Source organism: Varanus komodoensis, unplaced genomic scaffold (assembly GCF_004798865.1).
Source record: "Varanus komodoensis strain SLA01 unplaced genomic scaffold, ASM479886v1 scaffold78, whole genome shotgun sequence".
NCBI classification, from domain to species: domain Eukaryota; kingdom Metazoa; phylum Chordata; class Lepidosauria; order Squamata; family Varanidae; genus Varanus; species Varanus komodoensis.
Window position 1 is genome coordinate 2,359,661 of NW_025336455.1, and position 24,820 is coordinate 2,384,480.

General features: G+C 68.6%; 1 protein-coding gene across 7 annotated transcripts in view; it reads right to left on the bottom strand.

Moving 5' to 3' along the window:
• The window catches only part of MROH1 (maestro heat like repeat family member 1), a 35,791-nt gene extending 12,066 nt beyond the window's left edge, over positions 1 to 23,725 (bottom strand). For 3 of the 7 annotated variants that reach the window (XM_044453300.1, XM_044453297.1, XM_044453301.1), the window contains exons 1-29: positions 23,395 to 23,630; positions 16,435 to 16,580; positions 15,954 to 16,085; positions 15,486 to 15,648; positions 15,209 to 15,307; positions 14,106 to 14,257; positions 13,366 to 13,506; positions 12,695 to 12,787; positions 12,131 to 12,209; positions 11,626 to 11,739; positions 10,930 to 11,003; positions 10,484 to 10,603; positions 9,492 to 9,611; positions 8,959 to 9,103; positions 8,507 to 8,547; positions 7,521 to 7,662; positions 6,688 to 6,740; positions 5,864 to 5,971; positions 5,558 to 5,677; positions 4,948 to 5,070; positions 4,715 to 4,861; positions 4,574 to 4,600; positions 3,013 to 3,135; positions 2,543 to 2,622; positions 1,959 to 2,088; positions 1,278 to 1,373; positions 1,047 to 1,151; positions 750 to 885; positions 111 to 223 (exon numbers count right to left, since the gene is read on the bottom strand). In XM_044453300.1, coding sequence (XP_044309235.1) covers positions 111 to 223; positions 750 to 885; positions 1,047 to 1,151; positions 1,278 to 1,373; positions 1,959 to 2,088; positions 2,543 to 2,622; positions 3,013 to 3,135; positions 4,574 to 4,600; positions 4,715 to 4,861; positions 4,948 to 5,070; positions 5,558 to 5,677; positions 5,864 to 5,971; positions 6,688 to 6,740; positions 7,521 to 7,662; positions 8,507 to 8,547; positions 8,959 to 9,103; positions 9,492 to 9,611; positions 10,484 to 10,603; positions 10,930 to 11,003; positions 11,626 to 11,739; positions 12,131 to 12,209; positions 12,695 to 12,787; positions 13,366 to 13,506; positions 14,106 to 14,257; positions 15,209 to 15,307; positions 15,486 to 15,648; positions 15,954 to 16,085; positions 16,435 to 16,580; positions 23,395 to 23,416 — 3,144 coding nt within the window. In that variant the 5' untranslated portion in view covers positions 23,417 to 23,630. The other 4 variants (XM_044453299.1, XM_044453302.1, XM_044453303.1 and 1 more) reach the window with 4 other exon arrangements.
• Positions 23,726 to 24,820: the final 1,095 nt, after the last annotated feature.

The window sequence follows — 24,820 nt, forward strand, 5'->3', positions numbered from 1 at the left end:
CACCTGGCCCACTGTGGGCATCTCAGGAGCGGCGCCCGAACCTCCCCGCTGCGGATGGGGGCAGAGGCCGCCCGGGACCCACTGCCCCAGGGAGCAGCCGGAGCGCCCACCTTGGCGATGGTGCAGCAGGCCTGGAAGAGCACGTGGACGTCCGGGTCCCGCAGGCTCGCCTTCAGGGCCTTCAGCCGCTCGATGGACTCGTCCCGGTGATCTCGGGAAAACCCTGCGTGGAAAGAGAGCGGTGGCCCGGGCGCTGAACCCGCCGGGCGGCCCCTGCACGGCTCTGCCGGAGTGAGCCGTGGCCTCGGCCTCCGGGGAGCGCCCGAGAGCCCCTCGCAGGCCGCCCCGCTCTGCCGGGAGAGCGCAGGGCCTTGGCCGCCCCTCCGGCGTGACCCTGGCCCGGCCGGCCCGGCCCAAGCGGAGTCCTGCGGCTCCGTCCATCCGAAGGGACGTGGCGCCCCCTGCTGCCGAGAGGAACCCTCCGCCACCCCGGCTGAGACGAGGCCTCCGGCCAGACGGCTGCTGCTGCGAAGCCCCGCTGGAAGAGGGGCAGCCCCACGCGGGCCGGGGAACGTGGGGCAGCCCCACAGGCCTTCCCCACGCATGCGCTTCCACGAGAAGGTGGCACGCTGCGTGTCCGCAGGGCAGCAGGCTGAGGGGGGGAAGGGAAGGGAAGGGAAGGGAAGGGGGAGACACGAGCACAACTGTCCCCGCGGGGGTCGCGGCGGCGGGGAGGCCCCCACGGTCACCTTCATAGCAGAGCTGGACGTAGAGCAGTGCGCAGATGCCGTCCACGGCGTGCCGGCGGACGCTGGCCAGGGAGTCGGTGCAGCGGGGGGAGAGCAGGGCCGCCAGCTGCCCCAGGTTGTGGAAGGGCATCACCGTCTGCGCATGGGGCGGAGGGGGCCTGAGCCACGGCTGCCACGGCCCGCCACCCCGCGGCAGCCGCGGCCCCCGAGCTGGAGCACCTGCCGGGATGCCAGCCCCAGCCGGCCGGGCGAGCCACGGATCCCGGCCTGGGCCCGGGAGCAGCACTGGACACTCACGCTCACGTTCAGCTTCTCCCAGTAGAAGTGCAGCACCACGGCGCCCAGCTCCACGGCCCGCGCCCGCTCCCGCTCCTCGGCGGACCTGATCCAGGGGCTGAGGTGCTGCGGAAACAGCGGGACGGCAGGGCCTCAGCACTCCCGCGCGGGGGGGTAAGGCCGGGCCAGCGGCGCCAGGAACCTCGGGAGGCAGGCAGGGGGAGGCAGCCGCCCTCCGGCGGGGGGCCCTACCTCGAACATGGTCTGCAGGCCGTGCGGAGTCACGTGCCGGCAGAGGAGGCTCCTCAGCAGGTCCTTCAGGGCGCGGAGCGTGCCATCCCACAGGGGCTGGAAGGAGAGCGGGAGGAGCAGGCGCTCGGGGGAGCCGCGCAAGGACCCGATGCCGGCGCGGGGAGCCCCGGGGCCGGGGGCAGCCCCCCTCCCCACCCGCCGGCCTGGCCCAGCGAGGAGTGCCCTTCAGCGACGGGGAGCTCCAGAGCGCCAGGAGGAGCACGAGGAAGCATTCCTGCGGCACAGAAAGGATGCCCCGAAGCCGGCACCCCACGGCGGGGCTGCCTGACCCCTTTAGCTGGCTGGACAGACAAACCCCGGAGGAAAGCCTCCAGCACGGTCCCCCGCACCCCGCAATTCTCCATTTCCTTGCTTAAGGCTTTCATTCCGCGTTTCCGACCGTGCTGCCTGAGCTCGGGAGGGCAAGCCTGTGCCCTGGCTCTCAGGCCGGCCTCTGCCTGGACTTCGGCTCGGGGCACTTTCCTCTCCTGCTCTCTGGAAGCGAGTCCGGGACCCTGGTGGCCATTCCTGCAAGGGGGCGACCCTCCCCCAGTAGCCACAGCGCCCGCTCCAAATCCCGACGGGCCTCGGACCCGAATCGTCCAGAGGCACGCGCACAGACCGTGCGGCTGCCAGGCATACCTCCTCGTGCCCGGGAGGCGGCGGTGCCCCTTCGCACTCCCCCGGGGCCTCGGGCAGGGGCAGCACGCTGGCCAGGCACGTCTCCACCAGCTCGGCCGTCTCCACGTCGCTCAGGGGGGGCTCCAGCACACTGAGGCGCAAGTTAAGGGCCGGGAGCGACCCTTGGACGGGCCAGCAGCGGCTGCCAGGAGGCAGGGTCGGGAGGCAGCTTTGCCGGTGTGGCTCGACTTCCGGGAGCCCCGGCAACAGGACGTGGTGGCCCCCAGCGCCTCGACCTTCGCCGGGTCGGACCTGTCCGGGGAGGAACAGGTGGAGGGAGCAGCCGGCAGCTGCACAAGCCTCCGTGCCCAGAGGCAGTCTACCAGAGGCTCCTCGGTGCGTGTGGCCAGCCGCTAACGGGGCGAGGGGCGGCCTGGGCAGGGGGGCCCCAGCCGAGGCAGCAGCGCTGCCCCTGGCTCTCCGGGCCCCGGCGAGGGCTGGGAGCACAGGAGGGCCCATCGCGACAGGCCTGCCGGGGAGGCCCAGGGGCGCCTCACGGGCACTGCCGGGCGGCCCCTGCCACGTGGGCGCAAGGCGAAGGATACACAAGGTACACGCAGGCGGCCATGGCCCTCTGGCGGACGGGGCTGTGCAGGGAGTCGGGCGGCTCGGCTCGGATGAAGTCCTGCGGGAGGGATCACGTGGGAACACGCCCGACCGGCGTGGGGGCCTCCCCACCAGAGCACCCGGGGGGACCACCACACGCCCCCCCCGGCCGGCAGGGCCAGCACACCCAGAGGGCTCAAAGCGGGGCGGGCCCACCGACCGTGCCTGGGGGCCCGAGCGCTGCCGGGTCCGGTGGCCGGGCGGGCAGCAGGGCCGCGCTCACCCCCCCCGCGGTGCTGGAGAGGGCCAGGCTGCCCGGAGCCCGGTGGGAGGGCCACGCGCTGGGGGCGGCCAGAGCCCAGCCCAGCCCAGCCGGGCACGGGCTGCCTGCGCCCACCGGGACGCTCCTGGCGCGGTGCAGCAGGAGGCCCGGGCCGAGGGGGCCACCCACGCGGGAAGCAGTCCTCACCATCATCTGCAGCACCAGCTCGCCCTTGCGGGCGAAGCTGAAGCCCCGGGCTTGCGCGCTGGAGCAGACCGCCTGGCAGATCATGCAGATGCTCCGGATGAGGCACAGCTTCAGGGTCAGGTCCTGCGGGGAGACCGGTGGGCGAGCCCGGCGGGTCAGACCGGCAGCCGGCCCCGAGCCCACCGCAAGCTCGGCAGCCCCTCCTGCCCATCCCCAGCAGCGGCGGGACACAGGCGCCTCGAGGGCGTGCGAGGGCCCAGGGAGGCCGGGGGGCTCGGGGAAGCCACGCACGGCTGCACAAGCGCGCCCGAGGCCCCCTCTGGACCGAGCTCGCGCAGCCATTGGCCACGGCAGGGCCAGGCCACGGCTGAACAGCCCCGGGCCGGCCGGCCTTGCCCGGGCTCACGAGGCGGGCTGTCTGGAGGGCCAGAGACCCGCACGGGCTGCCGAGAGCCCCGCGGCCCCTCGAAAGTCAGAGTGGGGCTGAGGGCCGTGCTCTGGCGGGGCCGACTCTGCCGGATGAGCCCACGCCCCTGCCCGGCTGGCAGGGGGCGGACCGAGACGCCGCGCGGTGTGACCACAGCAGGCGCGGGAGTGGGAAGCGGGCTTTCTCCTCCGGCGGGAGAGGCCTGCCAGGGGCCCTCCGCCCAGCGCCTCCTGCCGGGGGCCCAGCACCAGACCCCACCCCTCACCAGGAAGGCCGGTGGGAAGCAAAGCGAGCCGGGACCACCATTGGGCTGCTCAAGCCCCAGGCCGCCAGAGGTGGTCCAGGCGGCCGTGTGTGCAGCCCGCCCCAGCCGGTGTGTGTGCCCGAGGCGCCTCGCGGCCCCCCAGCGTGCCCCCCAGCGGTTAGTGCAAACGACAGGAAGAAGGCATTAGTAAGACGGGGAGGCACAGGCGCCCGCCTCCGCACACGGGCAGCTCCCCTTCCGGAGGCGGCTTGCTCCGCCCGGCCAAGCCGGGGGGCAGTGGGTGGATCCTGCCCAGGACCACCCCGGTCCCTGGCCCCACAGCCAAAGCCGGGCTGGGGGCCAGCAGGCAGACACCCGCCCGGGGGGGAAGCTGCAGGCCGCCCGGCCTCCATCTTGCACAACGTGCCGGCCCGGCCCGGCCCGGCCAGGGGCACAGGCACAGGGGGCTCGTCCCAGGCAGGAACCTGCATCCTTCACATGGGAAGGCCCCGCTCCCTCGGCCAGGCAGCGGGATGGAGGCGCATGCGTCTCCAACTCGCCCACGCGAGGCCGCCCTGGCCCGAGCCAGAGAAAGGGCTTCTGCTAGCCAGAGCTGCAGGGACCAGGGCGCCCCCCTGGCCGGCCTCTCCCCCGCCCAGCTCCTGGGCCACAGAGAGGGGCCCTGGGGAGCCGGCGGGGGCCTGACTGCGAGAGCAGAGTCAGGAGTGGCTCTGCCCGGCCCAGCCCGGTCCAGAGCATGGCGTGGCACGGGCGGGCCAGATCCTGCTCAGGCCTGCTGCATGGTGCCCACCCTACGCCTCCGAGCCCAGCGCTCGCCAGAGAAGAGAGAGGCAGAGGACAAGAGGGCAGAGCGAGGCCTGAAACTGTACCTTGGTTTCTACCTTTATTCCCAGAACCTGGACGAGATAAAGGAGAGACGGATTAACGTCGCCCGGCCCAGCCTGACCCCGGCCCGACCCCGAGCCCACAGACGGCGGCCCCACGACCCGTGCCAGGGAGGCCGCACTTGCCTTGGTGTGGAAGTAGAGGAAGATGTTGCGCAGGAAGTCGGTGTCGATCCGGGCCAGCACCAGCTCCGGCGGGGCGTGCCTGGCCACGTGGCCATAGCACAGGATGAGGGCGCCCTTGACCTTCTCGGCCTCGTTGTCGCTGCGATCCTGCGTGGGCGATGGCGTCAGTGCCTGCCGGGCCCCCCACCCTTGGGGCGCTCCTTGATGGCCTGGGGGCTGGCAGAGGCGCTCACCTTGAAGAGGCTGAAGAGCCCCGCGGACTTCTTGAAGAGGTCGGACTTCACGAACTCCTCCAGCTTGGCGAGGGTCTCGTCCAGGTGGCTGGCCGCACACAGCCCCAGGCAGGCGGCCAGGCCCTGCGGAGACGAGCAGAGTCTCCCGTCACCGGCCCCCCGGCGTGCCCAAGGGGGAGCCGCAGGATCGCGGTGGGGCCGCGCCGGCGGCCGCCAGCGCTCCCACAGCCGGGGCCAGGCCTCCCCGCGAGGCAGCCGGCAGGGAGGCATGGCTTCCCGCAGCGTGGCGGGCGGCAGTCTGTCACGAGCCACCAGGCAGTCCACAAAAGCGGTGCCACAGGATGCTGCGTGCGGGAAGGCGGCGCACCACGGGCGCACCGGAGCAGGCGGCACCGCCACACCAGGCCCAGCCCCAGATCCAGAGGCCGCCCCCGGGGGGGCACTAGCCGGCAGCAGGCAGTCCTCAGGAGGCCCCTCGCCATGGCCAGGCCAGCCCCGGACGCAGACCAGCCCTTCCGTCCGACGGACGAGCAGCAGCGCCGCACAGCCCTGCCGGGGTCGCGGGCTGCCGAGCCACCCCCTGCCCCGACCCTCCCGCCGGCAGCCTCACCTCCTTTTCTGCCTCCTCCTGGTACCTGGCCGTCTCCAGGAGCTCCTGCAGCTGCCTCTGCACCAGCTCCTTGTCCAGGCAGGCGGCCAGGGCCGTCCCAATGCTCTTGTAAAGGAAGCTCTGCGGAGGGGAGGGGAGGGGAGAGCGGCCTCGAGCCAGGAGCCTGCAGCTCGGCTCCCGGGAGGCCTCGGCGGCTCTGCTCCCACCTCCCTCCCCTCTGTGCCAGGGCAGGAGACCTCCCCCAGCCATGGCACCGCCACCGGCCGAGGGCCACCTGCCCAGCCAGGCCCCGCCGGGGCAACCGACCTTCTCCGGAGGTGCCCCACAGTAGCTGCTCAGCTGCCGATGCATTTCTAGAACCAGCCGGCGGGTCCAGAGCGTGTCCGCAACAGTGGCCAGAGTCCGGCTGAGGAGCTGCAGGGACGCACGGGGGAGTCATGTACAGCGCCGGCCCACAGCCACCCCGAGAGCGGTTCGAGCACTTCCGGTATCGGGCTCTTAAAGAGGGGACGGAGGCCACGGTGCAGAGCGCAGAAAGGGTCTGCATGGGGCGGGGGTCCCACTGGGGCTTGGGGCGCCTGGCACTTCCCCGGGTGGCACTCGGCCCAAGCCACCCCACGGGGCTGCAGTTGGGAGCAGAAGAGGGGGCGCGTGAGCGGCCTCGTTTCTCACAAGAGGGAAAAAGCGGGACAGGACCTAACATGGAAAGGAGCAGAGCCCAGAAGCGGGCCTGGGCCCCCGACCCCGCTGAGCTGGCTGCCTCCGGCACTGGCCGAGCAGGGCCCCGGGGTCCACGCGCCTGCCCTGCTCGCGGTCCCTGCCCCGGCGGCCCTCCGGCACCCGGCTCCTGCCTGGCAGCCTCCCCCCATCCCCCACAAGCGCTCGGGGAGGCCGCTTGGAGGGGGCCGCCGAGGGCACACGGGAGGAAGGCCGCATGATGAGAACGGCCCCGAGTGCAATCGATCTTTCGAAAGGCGGCCCTGCGGAGAGGAAGCGCACGAGCACCTGGAGGTGACACGGCACCGCCAACGGGGCCCTTCGCCCAGCCTCCCGGGAGCGCCCAGACCCACCCCCCGTGGCTCACGGGGCGCTTGCTGGCCCGGCCTCTCGGCACACGGGCCGCTCCTTACCGCGAGCAGCCGCTCCTCCCATTCCTTCTGGGACAGTGATGCCGCCGTGTTCGCTGGAGGAGAGGAGAGGAGAGCAGAGGAGCCGAGCCTGAGGGCTTCTGGCCTTCCCTGCGTGGCTGGATGCCACACGGCAGCCGCGCCCGATGCCGGGGAGTCGCAGCCACCCACCGCCACAGGCCTACAAGCTCAGCCGCACGCAGCACCGCCTCTCTGGGGGAGACACGGCCTCTGCCCCCGCTGGGAGGGGGCCCAAGACAGAGGGGGACCCCAAGCCTAGAGGGAGACAGCCCGGGGGTGCCGGGGCTTGTTCAGAAAAGGTGGAGGCGGCCAGGGGCTTCTCGCTGCAGCCACGAGGGTCCCCCACGCCAGACCGGGCAGGGCTTGCTCGGGTCCCCAGCGTGGAAGGTGCCGGCCCCCAGCCGCTCCTGCAGCTTCCCAGGAGACCCCGGGCCCAGAGGACTGCCGCGAGCTGCGGGGCGGCCTCTCCTTGCTCAGCCCCCCAGGCCAGCCCTGAGCCTGCCTGCTGATGCGGCCCCGGCCCCGGCCGCTCCGCGAGGGCCCTTCGGCTGCCCGCCGGCTCGCCTGGAGTGGCGCTGCAGAGCCCCTCCTTGAACGAGGAGCCGGCGCCTGGGGCCGCCTTGCGAAGAGCAAGCAGCGCGCCCAGCCCACGCACCCCGCCTGCCACGCGCCACGTGCAGCGCCCGGACCCTCGCAGGCAGCCCCTGGCCCGGTCTGCGGGCGAACGGCAGAGGGCCCACGCAGGGGCCTCTTCCCGGAGAGGACGCGGCCCCGCTGGCCCCCCAACGCGAGTCTGCCGCCGCTGCCGCCTTTACCTTCCAGGTGTCCCACCAGGGCAGGGATCTCCTCGCTCCAGAGCGGCTGGAGGGCCTTGTGGAGGCTGCGGTGCAGCACGGCCAGGAGCCGCAGGGCAGCTGCCGCGCGCCCCTCTCCTGCGTGCGGGCGGGAGGCCACGACCTGCCGGCAGAGGGAGGGCAGCGCAAGCTGGAGGCCCCGGGACGGCCCTGGGGAAGGGGCGGCAGCACAGCTCCGTCTGCGCGGGGCCGGGCCAGGCTGAAGGCAGGGCCCTGGTGGGAGCGGCCAGCAAGAGCCGTGCCTTCTAGAGACGGGCCGTGACGGGTGGCAACCAGAGCCGGGCCCCCAACCCGGGGAGTGAGCAGATCCTCCCTGAGGAAAGGGGAACGCGGAGCAGGGCCACCTCAGGTGGATCCTTCCGGTCTCGAGGAGGCGGCGGAGGAGCAAGGGGGGGAGCCAGAGCTCCCGGATCCAGACCGACTGCTGAAGCGGCTCAGGAGAGCACGGGACTCGGCCTGCTTTGACGGGCAGAGGGGCCTTCAGGATGGGGGCTCCTGACCCCGTCTGTTGGGGCTGGCAGAAGACGTGGGGCCCAGGCAGAGCACCCTGCGCCCCCATCCAGCCTGCGGCAGGAAGAGCCGCCCTGGGGAGACATCGGAAGCTCTGCTGAAAGGGAGAGGGAGGGCAGGGGGCGCTTCCCAGGCCGGCTTCAGCTCTTCACATGGGCAGAGGCTTCTCCCTCAACTCTGGCGGAAGGCTACTGGGGACCTGCATTCTCCTGCAATCTGTTATGTGTCGGAACTCAGCGGCCGCCTTCCATTTGACGAACAGAAGGAAACGAGGGAAGGACAAGGCAAGCTGGTCTCCTGTGCCCAGAACCGCTCCAGCAACTCAGACCGGGGACGGGGATGGCCACGGGGAGCCCCCCACTCGGGCCTGCAGGGCCCCCTCCCCACCTGCTCAACAGGACCCTCCCACGCGGGCCGGCCCCCCTCTGCGCCCTTACCAGCAACCGTGTCAGGAGAGCGTAAGCGGACGGGAGGGGTCCTGCAGAAGGGAAGGAGGAAGGCGTGAGGCCTGTCAGACTCAGACACTGGGGGGGGGGGCAAAGCCACCCCCATGGGGAGGCGTGTGAGGGCAACGGAGGCACGGTGCTCGGTCACAGGCGGAAGAGCTCCCACGAAGCGGCAGAGGCGTTTCCGCAGTCGCCACAGGCGAGACGCGCGCTCAAGCCCTCGCAGCTGGGAAGGCCACGGCCATGCGGTTTGTGGGCTGCAGCCTGAGGCACAGCTCTCAGCCCGCCCCCCCCACGAGGCCGCCGGGACCAGCCAGATGGTCCGCCAGCACCAGAAGCCCCAGCCCCGCACTGCGGCCCGGATCTCCCGGCAGAGGCTGGCGGCACTCGCCAGCCGCACTCCACAGAAGCCCCCGGCACAGCCCTCCCAGCTGGACACACACCGTGGCCGTCGGAGGGCAGCTGGAAGGCGGCCTCGTCCTCCTCTTGCCTCTGGCCGGCCAGGTAGATGAGGCTCCGGCAGAGCGGGGCCAGGGCGCCGGTCAGGTGGACGGGGGTGACGAACGCCAGCAGCGAAGGCCAGAGCACCTGCAGGGCAGAGCGCCAGATGCAGTCCCCCCCCCCCCCCGGGAGCAATCACCCCCACCCCACCCAGCCAGCCAGCCAGCCAGCAGCAGAGACGGGGCCCTCCCACACAGGACGGGCCCCCACCCCCCACCTCCCTGCTTCCCTCCCCCTCCCAGTGCCAGCCGGAGCGGCACGGGCCACAAGGGAAGCCGCCGGTGCTGCTGGGCCCGGGGCCACCCGAGTGCCAGCCGGGCCCCTCTCCTCGCAGGGCTGAGGTGCCCAGAAAAGCTCTGCCTGGAGGCAGCCCCCCCACTCTGGGGCACGGGGCATGGGGCACAGGGCACAGCTCCCCCGCACACGGACCGAGGGAGGACTCAGCGCCCAGCCGCGGGCGGAACGGGCTGCTCACGTCGGCCATCCTGTCCACCGTGCTGCTGAGGAGGCAGAGTGTGCTCACGCTGATGTCCCGGAGCTGCCGGTCCGTCACGTCCTCGGTCTCCAGGGAGTGCCTCCGGGGCGGCTGTGGGGACTGCACACACGCACCGTCCAGAGACACGCCAAGAGCACCGCAAACGCACAGCCGGGGCTGCGCCCGCGGGCCCCGCTCCATGACACTGTCCAGAGGGAGCCTCCTCTGCAGGAAGCGCTCGGTCTGCGCCTGCCCAGATTCACAGGGCAGAGCCGGCCTGGGGGCTCCCTGTGGAAATGAGCCACGGGGGGCATGCGCAAGCCGAGCAGGGCCCTCCTGCCACCGAGCCGGACATCTCTGCCCTGCGATTCTCCCCGGCCAACAGCTTGCCGGGCCCCACACGGCCCCCGGACACACCCCTGGGCCCTCACGCCGCTCCCTCGGCACAAAGAGCGCGGCTCGCCTGCTCCGCCGAGACCACGTGCCGACCCAGTTCCCATCCTCCACAGCTTCCTGGGGAATATTTGCGGGCGGCACCCCCACCCCTGATCTCGAGCCCTGGCTGAGCCATCTCTGGAGCCAGCCCCTGAGGAGGGGGCCCCAGGGAGCTCCTCCTGCCCGCCCACCCGCTGGGAGGGTGGCCGGGCGCCTGTGCAGAACCGAAGCCAAGCGAGGGCCCGCCTGAGCACAGGGCTGGCTGGGCAGCCTCAGCGCGGGCACAGCAGGGCCCCAGGCCAGGCCAGGCCGGGCCCCTGCAGAGCGGGCGGAGCGCCAGACTCCTCGGGAGCCGCATCCTCACGGAAGCCAGCCCGCACGCCTGGCACAGGGACAGGGCAGGTCCCGCAGCGCCAGGGCTCCCGGGCACCCTGCCTCACGGCCTCTGGCCGCATCCCGGAGCACCCACTCAGCCCAGGAAGGGGCTCAGGCACGCCGGTGCAGGCCCTCCGGCTGCAAGGCGCCCCCTGGCCCACTGCTCACAAGGAAGCCCGGACCTGCTCAGCCGGGAGCGCGCACTGGCGGACGAGGAACTCGATCAAGGCTTCTCCGCCCGGCTGCTCCAGGTACCCGTGGTGGGCCATGGCGCTGATCAGCTGCACCGCTGCCCGCTTCACCTGCGGGGGAGCAGCCGGGCACGTTGCTGGCTGGGCAGGCGGCTGGGCCCCCACCCCCAGGCACCGCCCCGGGGAGCTCCCCCCGAGAGGGTTGCTCTGCAGCAGAGCCCCTGGGGCCGGGCAAGCCGCCTGCCACGCCACTCCGGCCCCCGCGGGAGCCAGGCCCTGCCCCCACGCCTGTCCCAGGCTGGAACGGCCACCCGGGCACGGCGGGGCGGGGCGGGGCGATCCGTGTGGCACAGACGGGGTCCCCCACAGCCGCGGGGAGGTGAGCGTGTCGGGGCGGGGGGGTCCGGGGGGGCGGAGGGCGAGGGCGCCCTGCTCACCTTGTTGCTGCTGTCCTGCAGAGGCAGCTTCAGGGAGGACAGGATGAAGAGCTTCTTGGCCTCCATCTGGGAAGCTGGCGGGGGGGGGGGCAGATGCGGCGTCAGTGGCTGGGCGTGTGGGGGGCTCCGTGGGCCGGGGCAGGAAAGGAAGTCGCCCCGAGGAGGCCGGACCCGGAGGCTGCCGCCGGCGCACCTCTGGGCAAACACAGGGCCAGCCGGGGCTTGCGGGAGCCGGCCGGCCGGTCGGCAAAGGCCCTCGCCCGGAGGAGCAGCTGTCCGGCCACACGCGGACCTGGCGCTTCCAGGCCTCCTCGGACAACCCAGGAGACGCCCCGGGGGCGCCCCGGAAGCAAAGGCGGGCCCGACACGGGGGCGGGCGACAGGCGGCCGACCAGGGCGCGCAGCTCAGGGCCCCCCACCCCTCACCCGGCAGCCCCACCATCCCCCCCGCCACGCCCGCTCGAAGGGCAGCCCGTGACATCCCGGGGCCATGAGCTGCCCCCCGCTGGGCCGGGGTCAAGCGCTGGCGCAGGGAGCTGGCGTCAACAGGTGCGAGTGCGGGCCCAGGACCCGGGGCTTGGCGTACGCGGGCCGAGCAGAGCCGCCCGCGGGTCAGGAGCACCGAGGGAGGGCAGCGCCTCCGCCGGCTGCCGGGAAGAGCCGGGGGGGCGGGGGGCGCGGGGCCCCTTCACTTACAGACGCTGTTTATGATCTGCCGCAGGATGGTCAAGGTCCCCACCCGCGCCCTCTCGTTGCCCGACTCCAACCTCGGGAGCAGGAACGCCAGCACCCGGTCGGGGAAGGCGGAGGCTGCGAGAGACGCCAGCCGGGCCGGCCGTCAGCCACGGGGCAAGGGAAGGGCAGGCCAGCCGGCCCCCGCCCCCCGCCCCCGCAGGCGCCCCCACCAGCCCCCTGCTGGCGCAATGGCCAGGCGCCAGGCTTCCGCCGGACCGCCACAGCCGGGGACAGAACTGCTGCAGCGGAGAGGCGCAGAGCTCGGCCCCCACGCGCCTGCCCTGGCCCACCTGCCTGGCCTTGCAGGAGCGGGCGCGGGACAGTCCTGCCCCAGGCTCCCCCCTCCTGCAGAGCGAGGGCGGTTGGCGGCCTCTGGGCCGGGCTGGGCCGGGCACCCGCCCCCACACGCCGCCTGCCAGGGGGCCTTGTGCAGCTCCCCGCTTCCCGGCAGCTGCGGGGCTCTTACCAAGCACCGTGAAGCACCGAAGGACCTCGTTGTGGTTCTTCAGTGACACCGGCATGGACAAATCCGGAGGGGCACAGATCTGCACGAGGGAGGAGAGGCGGCGGCTGAGGCGGGCAGAGGTGGGGCCCTGGCCCTGGCGCTGGCGAGGGGGGCCCAGAGAGGGCTGATGGCACAGCCTCCCCCATTTGGGCCCAGCCAGCACCCTGGGGGGCAGGCAGGCAGCCCGGCCCCAAGACACCCGCCGAGGGGATGAGGCCCAGCACCGCCCCCGCCCCGCAGTCTGGACTCCAAACACCGTGGCACCACCCTTCCGGCCACCCAAGCCACGTGCATCGCTCACCTCCGCCCGCCCCCCCCCCCCCGCTCAGCAGAAGGGGACCACGAGCCCCGGCTGCCCCCATCTGCCTGCTCAGGCAGGGCGGGGCAGGACTACATGAGCGGGCGCACAGCTCACGGCAGAACAGGGGTTCCCTGCCCGCCGTGCCCTGCCTGACCTCTGCAGTGGGCGGCTGGCAGGGGCGCCAGAGGCCTGCCCACCCACCCCGGAGCCGGCCCCTCGCCCACCTGGAGCTGGAGGGCACCGAGGAGCATGTCCAGCTGCGTGTCCAAAGTCCGGCTGCCGATGTTGACGGAGGCCTCGAGGATCTGGCACAGACTCTACGGAGGGACCGTGGGTCAGGGCAGGCCGGCACACTCCTCTCACACCTGGCGAGCCCCCCGGAGGCTCAGCCGGCCTTCGCTGTCCCACATAAAAGGGCTCCGCCGAGGAAGCTGGTGCCAGACTGAGATGTGGCCGGAGGGTCTCTGAGCGCGTGGTGGCATTCGAAGCTCGCGAGAGCAGAGCTTCGCAGAGTCGGCGACATCCCCCCCCCCCCCCGCGGTCCTGGGGACACGGACAATGGAACCCGCCCCCTTACCTGGCAGAGGGCGACTCCAAGGCCGCCTCCCCTCATCTGCCCACCTGCGAGGGCACGCCGCCTCCCGCCCGCCCAGCGCCTCTCCCATGCTGGCTCTCCCCTTTCTGCTCTCCCGCTGCTCGACCGGCCCGCCTGGCCCTTGCCCGCCCTGCGCTCGCCCTCTTGCCACCTGCCGGGCAGCACACGGGCCCTGGAGCCGAAGGCGACCAAAGCCCGGCATGCGCTCGAGCAGAGGACGGCCTGCAGACCGACGTGGCCGCGGAGCCCCCTCGGCAACGGCCTCCCCGGGGCCCTCGGCGCAAGGGCCCCACCCCCTACCTTGGAGACGTGGTAAGCCTCGGCCGGCTTCCGGTAGAGGGCCAGGATGCCTGGGACGAGGCGAGGCAGCTGCTCCTCCAGCTTCTCGCCGGGCAGCAGGTGGCTCATGGGGCCCAGGGCCTCCACCACGGCCAGCCGCAACTGCAACGGGCAAGACGGAGAGGCAGCCGTCAGCCCGACGGGCACAGCGGAGAAGGCCTCTCGGGACAGCGCCCGACCAGCTCTGCCTCCCGGCCTGGGCCGCCCAGGGGTCCTCTGCCCACCCAGGCTCCAGCACCGGGCGGAGCACCACACTCGCCTGGGGGGCAACGGCTCGAGGGTCCAAGCGCACCTGCGGGGGGCAACCTGGGACTGAGTGCCCATGCTCGCCCCCCGGGGGCCAGACAGCCCCCCACTCCCACCAGGGCCTCCTCGACCCGAGGGGAGGCTCCCCGCCCTCCTCCTCCCCCTCCTCCTCCCCCTCCTCCTCCCCAGCTGGGCAACCAGAACGAGGAGGCCAAGAGGCCCGGTAAGCCGCTCTCCACGGAGGCCCCCGACCTGGACCTGCTGGACCGGGAGCCATGGGGGAGGATGTGGGAGGGGCCACCAGGCGCCGGCCAACTTGAGGCACCCGGTGCCCGGGGGAAGCCCACCCACCAGTCTGGGCGTGGCTGCCCAGCCGAGCCCCTCCCTCCCCAGCCCGGCCGGAGCAGCCAGAGGGAGCCGCACAGCCGAGCGGGGCCACCCCCCGCGCCGCCCACCTTGGTCTCCCGGCTCGGCAGCCAGCTGTTGAAGAGCACGTCGAAGGCGCTGAAAATCTCATTCGAGAAGGTGTCGCGCCGCACCGTCGGGTCGGGCGCCTGGTCCAGGTTGGCCAGGTACTCCTGGATGCTCTCGCTGAAATGCTGCAGAGCTGCAGGACGGGCTGTGGGTCAGGGACCGCGTGGCGGCCACGAGCCCCCCGTGGGGGGAGCGGCCCTTCCTGGCCAGCCGCCGGGCCCCTGCCGAGCACCATGCCCAGGCGAGGCAGCAGGCGCCCCCGACACACAGACGAGGAGCAAAGCAACCTCCTGCGGCTCCAGGGGACGGGGCGAAAGGTCCAGCGCCGTGGCTCAGGGCGCAGGACCGGGCTCGGGCGGCCGAGGTTCGAGCCCCCGCTCAGCCGTGCAGCCCGTTGGGGGACTTTGGGCCAGCCACAGACACTCAGCCCACCCGCCCGCCCCCCACAGGACCGCTGTGAGGAAAAGACCGCGAGCAGGAGGAGGAGAACAACACAAGCGACTCTGAGTGCATAAGAAAAACGCGCAGCACAAATCCAGGAGCGACACCATGGACAGCCAGCCCAGGAAAAGGCTCGTGTGGCCGCAGGCCTCGCCAAGGCACTCGGGCAAAGCTCCTGGGCCGTGAGCCCCGCCGTGCAGCAGGAGGCCCCCGCCGAGGGAGGGGCCGTAAGCAGCGGCTGGAGGGGCTCCTGCCGGGGGGCTGCCCCGGCCGCACCCTGTGCAGGGGAGCACGGGCCCAGCGGGTTCGCACGGTCCCTTCCACACGGCTCTGTGGGACGCCGGCAGGAGGCTCGCAACGGGGCACGGACGTTCCTCCCAAACAGGGGCCTTTGGGGTGCAGTGCCAGCCACGGGGGCGGGGCGGGGAGTGGTGGGAAGGCCCTGAGCAGCAGCCATCGGCTGGAAGCGCTGCCCCTTCTTGCGCCGGGGCGGCTGTTCTGCGGGCTCAGGCACCCCAGAGGCAGCAGCTCTCAGCTGAGCCACAACAGCGAGCCGCGTGAGGGCCTTGCTGGGGGCTGCCTGATCCCCCAAGCACGGCACACCCGCCCCGGCTCGTCGGAGGGACGCGGAGCACTGCCGTACCGTAGCAGAAGACCGACTTCAGGCTCTCCTGCCGGGCCATCCGCAGCATCGGCAGCATCGTCCCCAGGATGGAGGTGAGGAAGGGCACCATGCCGAACACTGGCGGGGAGAACGCGGGGAGACTCAGGCGCCGGCCCAGGCCCACACAGCGAGCACGGGTGCCCCCGCACCCGCCCGGAGGCTCAGCTGGGCGCTGCCTGGGGCCCCCCCGAGGACCCCGGCCCCCTCCCCTCCCTCCAGGGCCATTCCAGCCAAGCATCTCCCGCCCCCCACCTACCGTTCGCCACCGCGAGGCTGGCAAAGGTCTGCACGACGAAGGGGTGCGGCAGGACGCCTGGCTGGAACTTGGTCAGCACCTCCTCCATCACCTGGTTGATGAAGCGCCTGCCGACGGCCACGAGGACGCTGCTGGCCGCCTGCTGCCACTCCGGGACGGCCTCCTGGAGCACGGGGGAAGCGGCGGCTGGGTTCCCTCTGCGCGCACTCACGCGTGCCCCCCCTCCCCCGGGTGCCCCTTTAGGCTAGCCTCGCATGGTCTGCAGGCAGGCGGGGGCTCCCACAGGGGCCCGAGGCCCCCGGAGACGCCCCGGGAAACACAGGTGCCGCTCCAGCCAGTGCGGGGGGCAACCGGTGAGTGGAGAGGCCGCTCTCCCCACTCTCGGGAGGACGGGGCGGCCCCGAGGCCAGGAAGGCCCGCTTCTGGGGGGGCTCCCGCTGCCCGCCCGCAGGCCCCTCCCAGCCGCACCTTCGATTTGGTCATTTCGCTGGATGCCAGGAAGATGACGACCTTTGCGGTGCTTTTGTCCAGGTGAGCGAGGCTGCTCTTCGTCACCGCTTCCATCGCCCGCAGGATAATCACGCGGTGCGGGTACGCCAGCTGAGGGCAGGCAGAAGGGGAGGTCGGCGGGCACCCCGGCCTTCAGGGGGCCCAGGGGGCAATGCAGCCCTCTCTCCCCCCACGTCGGGCACGATCTGCCAGGAAGTGGCATGGGAGCCGTGGGCACCGCCGCAAAGGGCCCAGGCGCCAGCAACCTCGGGCTGCCGCTCGCCGGCGCCACATACGGAAATCCCGCAGGGGGAGCGCCCCGCAGCCAGCAGTCACCCTGCCCTCCGGGCCCTCCCTGCGGGCCCCCAGCTGCCACGCGCCACTTGCCCTCGCCCTGCGAAGCCCCCCAGCTGCCGGGGCACCTGGGCCCCTCCACACTCCGGGGAGGGTGGCGCCTCACCTTGTCGTGCTGCCGCAGGTACTCCTCGCAGGCATGCAGGACCTCCTCGGGCTGCTCCTCCCCCAGGAAGCAGAGGGAGCTGAAGATCTGCTCGTGCACCAGCGGGTCCTTGTCGGTCGTGGCGTCCATCAGAGTCACGGCCAGCCCTGCAGGAGACCATCGGGAGGGGCTGCAGGCGGGCGGCGACTCCCTGCCCTCCTGCGTGGGGCGGCCCCTCCCCTGCCCCTGACACCCCCCCACACCTGGCAGGAGCATCGGGTCCGCCGAGGCAGCTGCCAAACGGGGGGCAGCGGGTGCAGGAGAGGGCAGAGGAGCCGCCCAGGGTGCCCCCCCCCGCTTTGCACAAGGCTCCCTGCCCCTTGCACGTGGAGGAAGGCTCGGCAGGCCTCAGCCAGCTGCCCCCAAACCTCCACAGGGGGCCCCACTTTCTGCCCGCCTGCCTCATCTGTGCCATGGGGCAGCTTGGCGAGGAGAAATGTAAGGTGCCCCCCAGCAGCGAGGGGGTCGCGGTTGCTCTTGCGTGTGCCGGATTCCATGCAGAACTACCGGGGGCCCGGCAAGGCCGTGCTGCGGCCCTCGGGGTCCCGGAGGCGGCTCTGCAGCCCGGCCACAAAGAGCCTCCGGGCCAGGCCACCGGCCGCCAAGCGCTCGCCACCGCCGCGGGCGGGGAGCGTGGCCAGTCCCCCTCCCGGTGCCGCCGCGCGGCTTCCGCTCTGCCCAAGCGGCCCCGTGGGCTCTTGCTCGGCCACGGCGTCCGCTGCCACACGGGTCTGGATGGCACCAGAAGCCGAGCAAGGTCAGGCAGTCCTGCAACAAGCCACGGCTTGTCCGCGAGGCCTGCCAGTACCCCAGGCTTCGCCCTGGATCAGGACCGCCAGCCGAGCCACCACGGCTTCGGCCCCTCCGTGGAGCGGCGGGTCGGTCGGAAAGTGCACCGGTCAGCACAGCCTCCAAGGGCCCAACCGTCGAGGCGAAGGCGCAGCCTGCGAGTCGGAGAAGACGGTGCCCCCCGCGAGCTCAGGCTGGGACACGGGACAGACCAGCCCACGAGCGACCACGTGGCAGGCAGGCACCAGCGACTGCAACAGGGCTGGGCCGGACCGAGGCCCTGGAGCCCCGCAAGCGCCTCCACGGAGCCGCAGGGCTGCCCCAGGGTGCCAGGGCACGTGCTGCATGTGGCCCTTGCACCGCCTCAGGAAGGCCCCAGGGGCAGCGGTGGGCGCATTGAGCCCGCCTACAGCGGGCCGGCAGGGGGCACGCTGGGCTTTGCAGAGGCTTGAAAAATTAAAAGCTCCAGGTACTAAAAAGGTCAAGAAAATTCTGTGCAAGTTAAGGAAGATCTACTGGTGCTAAAGACTTAAGGTACAAAAAGCCAACCAAGTAGACAGAAGAAGGTATTTTAACAAGCGTATTTGGAGGTTTCTTCCCCAGCCTTGCAAGCAGAGGAGTTATTTTAAATGACGTGTAATTTAAATTTCTCTTTTTAAAAAGAAATTATGGTCTAGTCTAGCAACAGAAAGCTACAGGACGAGGAAGAGTAACGGAGAGACGAGAAGCATGTGGAAGAGCCTCCCGAGGGCATTCCTGGAGGCGGGTCAGTGCGTCGCTCCTTCGCGACCGGCCACTCTCATCCTGCGCAGCCTCCCCACCCAACCGACCGTCAGGCGACTTTCCCCGAATTCCCAAGGGAGAGATGCTGGCCGGACGTGCGGGGGGGGGGGTCGCTGGCGTGTTGCGGTGGCCGCCACGCTGCTGCACCCACCGTGGGACACAAAGGCCAGCTAACTACCTGGCTCCAACAGGCTACGGGCGCCAAAGAGCCGCCCGCTTGCCTTATGCCAAGATAGCCTGTGACACGGGTCCCTTTCCAGGAGGGCGAGCCCTGCAGCCCCCCCTTCCCACCAAGGGAGCCCCGTCCGCGGGGTCAGGGAGCGGAGATGCCACGCTGGGGCTGCCCAGAGGATGTTCACCAAGCCCCTCCGTGCGGACCGCCGAGGGCCACGGCCCCCTTTCTCCAGCACGGTCTGGAAGGAGGCCCGGGCGGAACAGAGCTCCTGCCGCCATCACTGCCATCTGCCACCTTCCCGTTTCGGGACTGCCATTTCGGCTTGCTCTTCCTCCATCCTGCTCGGCCGGGAGGTGATGCTGCTCATCTCCACAGCTGCAGAGGAGCCAAGGAAGCAGAATGTCCGGCCGAGCTTCCACTGCTCGCTGTAGCCTGAAGCGCCACCAGCAAAGAGCGGGCGCACTCATTAGAAAAGAGTACAGTGGCTTTGCGAGCATCCTGAGAGACTCAATAGGACAAGTGCCAAGCCCCCCACCTGGGAAAAAGAAACTAGACTCATCGATACAAGATGGGGAACACGTGGCGCAACAGAACGGAAAAGGAGAAAGACCTCGGAGTAACTGTGGCAGCGGGCTAAATATGAGCCAACAATGCAATGCAGCCGCCAAAAGGGCAAACGCTATTTTGGGGTGCATTAACAGAAATATTACTTCCAATTCACAAGACATAGTAGTTCTCCTATATTCCTCAATAATCAGAGTTCATCTGGAATACTGTGGCCAGCTCTGGGCACCAAGATTTAAGAAAGATGCAGGTAAATTAGAAATGGTCCAGCGGAGGGCAACAAAAATGATGCAGGGTTTGGAAATGCTGCTCAATGAGGAGAGACTAAGAGAACTGGGCATGTTCAGCCCTGAGAAGAGAAGACTGGGGGGGTGGGCGGGCATGAGATCCCTCTGTAAGTACCTCAAAAGAGAAAGGCCAAGATCTCTTCTCACTGATACCAGAGCGCAGGACACGGAATAAGCAATTCAAGTTGCAACAACCCAGATTCAGGGTAGATACCAGGAAGAGCTTCCTCCCGGTCAGAGCAATGGGGCAGTGGGACCAGCAGCCCGGAGAGGTGGGGGGCTCTCCCACACTGGGGACATGCAGAAAGAGGCTGGGCAGCCCCCTGAGTGCGACGGTGTCAACTGGTGCCCCGCAGCAGCTGGGGGTGGGACCCGGTGGCCTCCTGGCCCCTTCCAGCCCTGCTGTTCTGCGATTCCATGGCACCTGAAGGCCAGAGAGTCGCGAGGTCAGCAACAATGGCATTTTTTTTACCACTGGAGAGGTGAAGAGAGCAATGGATGAAAAAACTCAGCTCCTGTGCAGTTCCTCTTGACCTTCGGAACTTAGAGTGAAAACTGGGCAGAGGACGCCCATTCCCTAAACCTGCCTGTGGAACTGGCGCTGGCAGAAGCTACAATATCCTCCAGCCAAGGCGAGAATTCCGCCCGTGCAGACTGGCTTTTTCCTTTATCACCCAGTTTGGCACATATGGAATATTTCCTCTCCAAATGCACTGCGCTTCTAACACGATTCTCATGCAGACTTCTGAAATGAGGAGCCAGAAAGCAGATGCGACGAGGCAGGCGAGAAGTGCAGCTGCCCTCGCCACCACTGAATTTAAATGAGGCAAAGGCCATGAGTCACGGGGCTCCTCGGAGTGTGCTAAGCAAGACGCGTACAAATAAACCCAAGACTAGAAGTACTATAAATGGAAAATGTATGCACTGAAAAATGCAGTTTAGCAACCTTTAAATACCACAGAGGAAGCTAAAGCTGGATCAAAGCCACGGAGGAAGAGGGTAGTTCTAAGCCGAGTCCAGGAGAACGTGCCCTCTGGACCGCCTCCCCTGACCAGGGGCTCGTGCTGAAGGCCGAGTTGAAAATGCAGAGGATGCCGCATCAAGCCCCCCAAGTTCTTCCCTCAGTCAGGTCCCCGCAGGGGCCCTGGGTCTCTGGTACACACCCCAAAGCAGCCTCCTCCAAAGGTGCTTGAAGTGTGAGCGCCAGGAACCAATTCCAAGCCGACAGATGCCAGACCTTCCAAATTATTCTGTGTTTCAGCGGCATTTACACCAAAAGCAGAACAAACTACATTTCACACAAATATCAGGAAAGGTCTATCCCAATCTTTGCACCACTGATGATATAATCTGGGTAGAACATTTGCATTTTAACTAACAACGCTCATGAGATGATTATCTTTAAGGACTAAGCCTGGTCAGATTTCCTTAATTACAAAGAAAAATCCACACATAATAGAACTACAGGTTCAAGATGTTTTGAAAACTGTATCTCCCCACTGGCTATCAAGAGCCATGCATCAAAATACTGACTGTACATGAAAGGGTTAACAGGTCATATTGTTAATTTGGTGGAAGCAAAGGAGGTTCATGAAATGCCGTTGGCTGACTTGATATACCAAACAACACCAGCTTCTAAAATTCAGCCCGATCAAAAGTCACCTGGGAAATGGGATGGGTGGCCTCCAAACTGATGGAATCTACAATTTAAAAACAAGAGGCATTGGAAGTATCCTGCAACGAGGAGGAAGCTGCCTCGGAGGGCTTCGCGCGAGGCGTCCGTGGCACAAACAGGGATCCTGAGGTGACTGGGATCCTGACAGAGGACCAGAGACAGGCAGGGCTGCGGCCAGGATGGAAGAAGAGAAGAGCCCAAACCAGCAGAAAGGCGCTTCCGCGATGGGGGGGGAGGAGGAGGAGGAGGAAGAGCCGCTGAGTGCACCGGCAGCAACACAGACCTTGAGGCCCACGGCTGGCGACCCAGCAGAAAAGGCTCCGGAGCCGGCGCTCACCTGAGAATTGTGCCGTCTCAGGATACAGCAGAAGCGCATCGCTTCGCCACGGTCCCCCAGCATCCACCTTTCCCAACCCAGTTTCTATCAAGACGAGAGTCTGGATTCAGTTTTTCTGGGGCTGCAGGGCACCAACCTCACAAAAATATACCGCATGAGCAGCGCTGGGTGTGCGGCTTTGCATTGCCGTATTCTGCTCTGTCCCCAGACTTAAAATATGCAAAGCGCTCGCGAGCTGCTGAACAAGCATTCCCCGCGGCACTGGCTCTGCGAAGATCTCGCCGCAATCCCGCCTGACCGCCTGCTGGGCTAGCAGCAATGGACAGGCAGACCAGCAGGCTGCCATGCAAGGCAGAGGCCTTCCAGCCCAGCCTGCTCAGACCGTGTCTTCCCCGGAGCCCCAGGCCCCCCTCCCCGGCCGGGGGGCTGGCACCTCCATGCCAGCTTCGTCCCGTCCCCCCTCCCCCGGCGACGCTTCCCTCCACACGCCGCAACTGCTTGTGAACCAAATGGCCATTTGATTGCCCAACAAGGCAGGACAAGGGAAAGCTGCCAATTTAAGGGAAGGGCAAAGTGTGGGCCAGGAACGCCCTCCGGAACCATTCCCAGACCCCAGACTTGTAGCAGCCCATGGGAAACCGGCATCAACAATGATCAGGGCAGCATGCAAACAGCTTCCAGCCAGCCAGCCAGCCCAGCTTGGCTCAAGAGGCGCCCACAGAGCAGAGCAGCTTCCCTGGCCAATGACCGCAGTGCCACGTTCCCCGGATGTGTCGGGCATCACCCAAGGGGCAGGGCACGGCAGCAGGGGTGCCTGGGCACTAGGGATTCAGCATGGTCACCCACACCGCTTTCTACAAGAGTGGCAACGATCCAGCGTTCACGTTACCAGTCCAGGAAAGCATCTCTTCCCCTGCAAAGCCACCAGCCAAGAGCACCTTCGCAGCAGACCTAGTCTGGGGAGGAATCGGCTCGCTGTTGAAAACACGGGAGGGGAAGCTGCTCAGCTCGCCTTTCAGGGCATGATCAAAGAAAGCCACAGAGAAAGGAGGCGGCGGGCGAGAGCCCAACTTCTCGTCAAGGCCGCAGACGAAGGAAACTCTTCAAGGGGGCACTCTGGGAAGAAGCGTCCCACACCACGAAGCAAAGCCCTCCTGGCCTGCCTCGGACTTTTCCTCTCAGACATCCATCATCTAACTGGCCATTTGGGATTTGACTGGTCTCTCAAACTGGCATTCCCCTTCTGGGGAGGCTTGCCTGGAAAGAGACGACCCGAGAAGTCCCCGGAGCCACTGCCAGAAGAGCTGCACCCGTCTCTCCTCTGCCTTCCAGCCACGCAGCCTTCCAGTAGCTCAGCTCAGACCGGGGAGGGCCTGCTTCCTCTCCCATTCCCTGAACGGGCACTCTGGGCAGAGATGCCGCCTGTGGAGGGGCACACAGGAAGCGCCGCCGGGGGACGCTTGCGCCCCAGCGCACAGTGGTGCTCCCAGCCAGGGCAGGGCGGGGGAAGCCCATGACCTCCCTCTGTTGAGAGACAGCTCTCACCATGCCTGGCCGGCTCGGCTGACAGAATTGCAGGCGCAGCTCCCGGAGGGCAGCAGGCCGCACGGCCAAGGCTGAGGGTGCGAGGGAGCGAGGCGCTGCACGCTTCAGATGGGAACACTTCCGAGGCATCTGCCATTTCAACCCACAGAGGAGGCTGCAGTTCCACCGGCGAGAACGCCCGAGCTCGGGAGCAGGCACTGGCATGCTTGGTGGAGCTTATTCCCAGCCAGCCGGGCCGGGCTGGCTCTCGGGAACCTCCCAAGTCGGGCACTAGCCCAGTGGCAGCCCAGGGCATGCATGGCCTGCATCCGGCCCCCGCCAGGAGCTCCAGGACCGACCGTGAGCCCAGGGGCAGCTCCGTGAACGACTCTCTTGTCCCAGGAAAGAGAAGTGGCACGCCCCCACTCTGAAGAGCCCGGTTGGCCACAGACCTGACTAGAGCGGGCCCTCGGCATTGTTCCCGCTCTGGCCTTAAAAAAGAGCGAGAGACAGATGTGCTCTCTTCCAGGCACGTCTCTAGAGTCAGGATCACAACATCGTGCAGGCACAAGCTGTATCCTGAAGGGCTCAGGGGGGACATGGAGGTGGAGGAACTCAGCTGCATGATTTCTCAAAGACAAACCGCACTTTCTGGAAGCTGAGGCCTCGGGGAGCCCTGAGGGCCCCCAAGGTGGCCCTGGCTTGCTTTCAAAGACCACACGCCCCAGCAAGCCAGAGCGCCACACAGGCACCCAGCAGTCAGGAATGGAGAGTACGCTCTACCTACTTTTCACCCGTGACGCTGACATCTTCCGGGCCTTTCGGGTTCCGGCTGACAGCGCAAAACACGAGGCTCCGAGAGACGCTGTTTCGTTTTGGTGCAAGGACGAGGTATTCTCTCACAAAGGCCGAGTCGATGTTTAGCTTCAGAGCTGGAAGGACCAAAGTTCACTCTGAGGCTCCAGGAAGGCTTAGCGTTGGGAAACCCTCCACGACCTCAGCCCAGCCCCACAGAGAAAGACAGCAGCCCGCACAGGGGTGTCTGCAAGCCTCCGACTGTGTCCAGCTGGCAGGAAACAGGTCATCTCTGGCTCGCTCATCCTCTCCCTTCAGGGAACTTCTGAACAGGGCACCTGAGGGCACGCGGTCCCCAAGCTGCCCGCTTCCTCCTTGCCCTGTGAACGGAACAGGAGCCCTTAGGACAGAGCTCGCCCACAGCACTTGCACACACACCCAGCCACGTCCCAGCCAGCTATTCCTTCAGTCACGCTGGCGCTACCACCCCCGAAAGGCCAACAATGCCAGCCGATTGAGGGGGCGGCGGGGCGCAGCAGGAAGGCCTGGCTTCGTTCTGAGCCCCTTCAGGACAAGAACCTTCACAGAAGGCATCTCTCAACCACAATCAGACGTTGAGACACAACTGCAACCAACAGCCGGAAAACAGGCAGCCGCACAGCTGGAAGCGTTGTGGAAACACCCAAGTTCAGGAGCACAACCCAGTGAGCACCGCGGCAACAGGTGCCGCTGCGGGGTGTTTCGGGGCCAGAATATGAGCGCTCTGGGGGCAGCGCTGATGCCAATGCCTTCCAGAACAAACAGCATGTCCCCACGGCGCCACAAGACGCAGGCCAGTCAGGCACTCCAGCAGCATCTCTGCGGTTAGGGAAGGGGCTTGAGCGCCGGGACCTCCTTCCCGAAGGCCACTGCCCAATTTCACAGTGCTCTTGCACCGGAGGGGGAAATGGGGCCACGGCAACTGCCCCTCCGGAAAGTTTTCAGGAGCGCTGGCGGGCTCCGCCAGCCCTCCAGCCCCGGCACCCAGAAGGGCGCCCGCCTGCTCCGCGGCCGGCACCGTCGCCCAGCTCTTCCTCCGCGGCGAGGCTGCCGCCCTTCCGAAGGGGCAGCTGCTGCAAGCCAGGCCTGGGCGGGGAGGCGCCGCTGTTCTGGCCTCCCGCCCCGTTTCTGCCGGGCCCGCGGCGACCCGCGGGGGCTGGGGGCAGGTTCCCCGAGGGGGCTCCTCGAGCACCGGGCCGGCCGCCGCCGCGAGGGCCGCCCTCGGAAATTCGGTTGCTCTGCCGCAATCCGCCAACGGGCCTCGGAGCGCGGCGCGCAATAGGGGCGGAAAGCCGCGCCGCGCAAATGCAGAAGTGGCCGGCAGAGGCGGCGGCGTCGCGAGGCGGCGAGCTCCGCGCCCCGGGCCGCGCTCCGGGGCC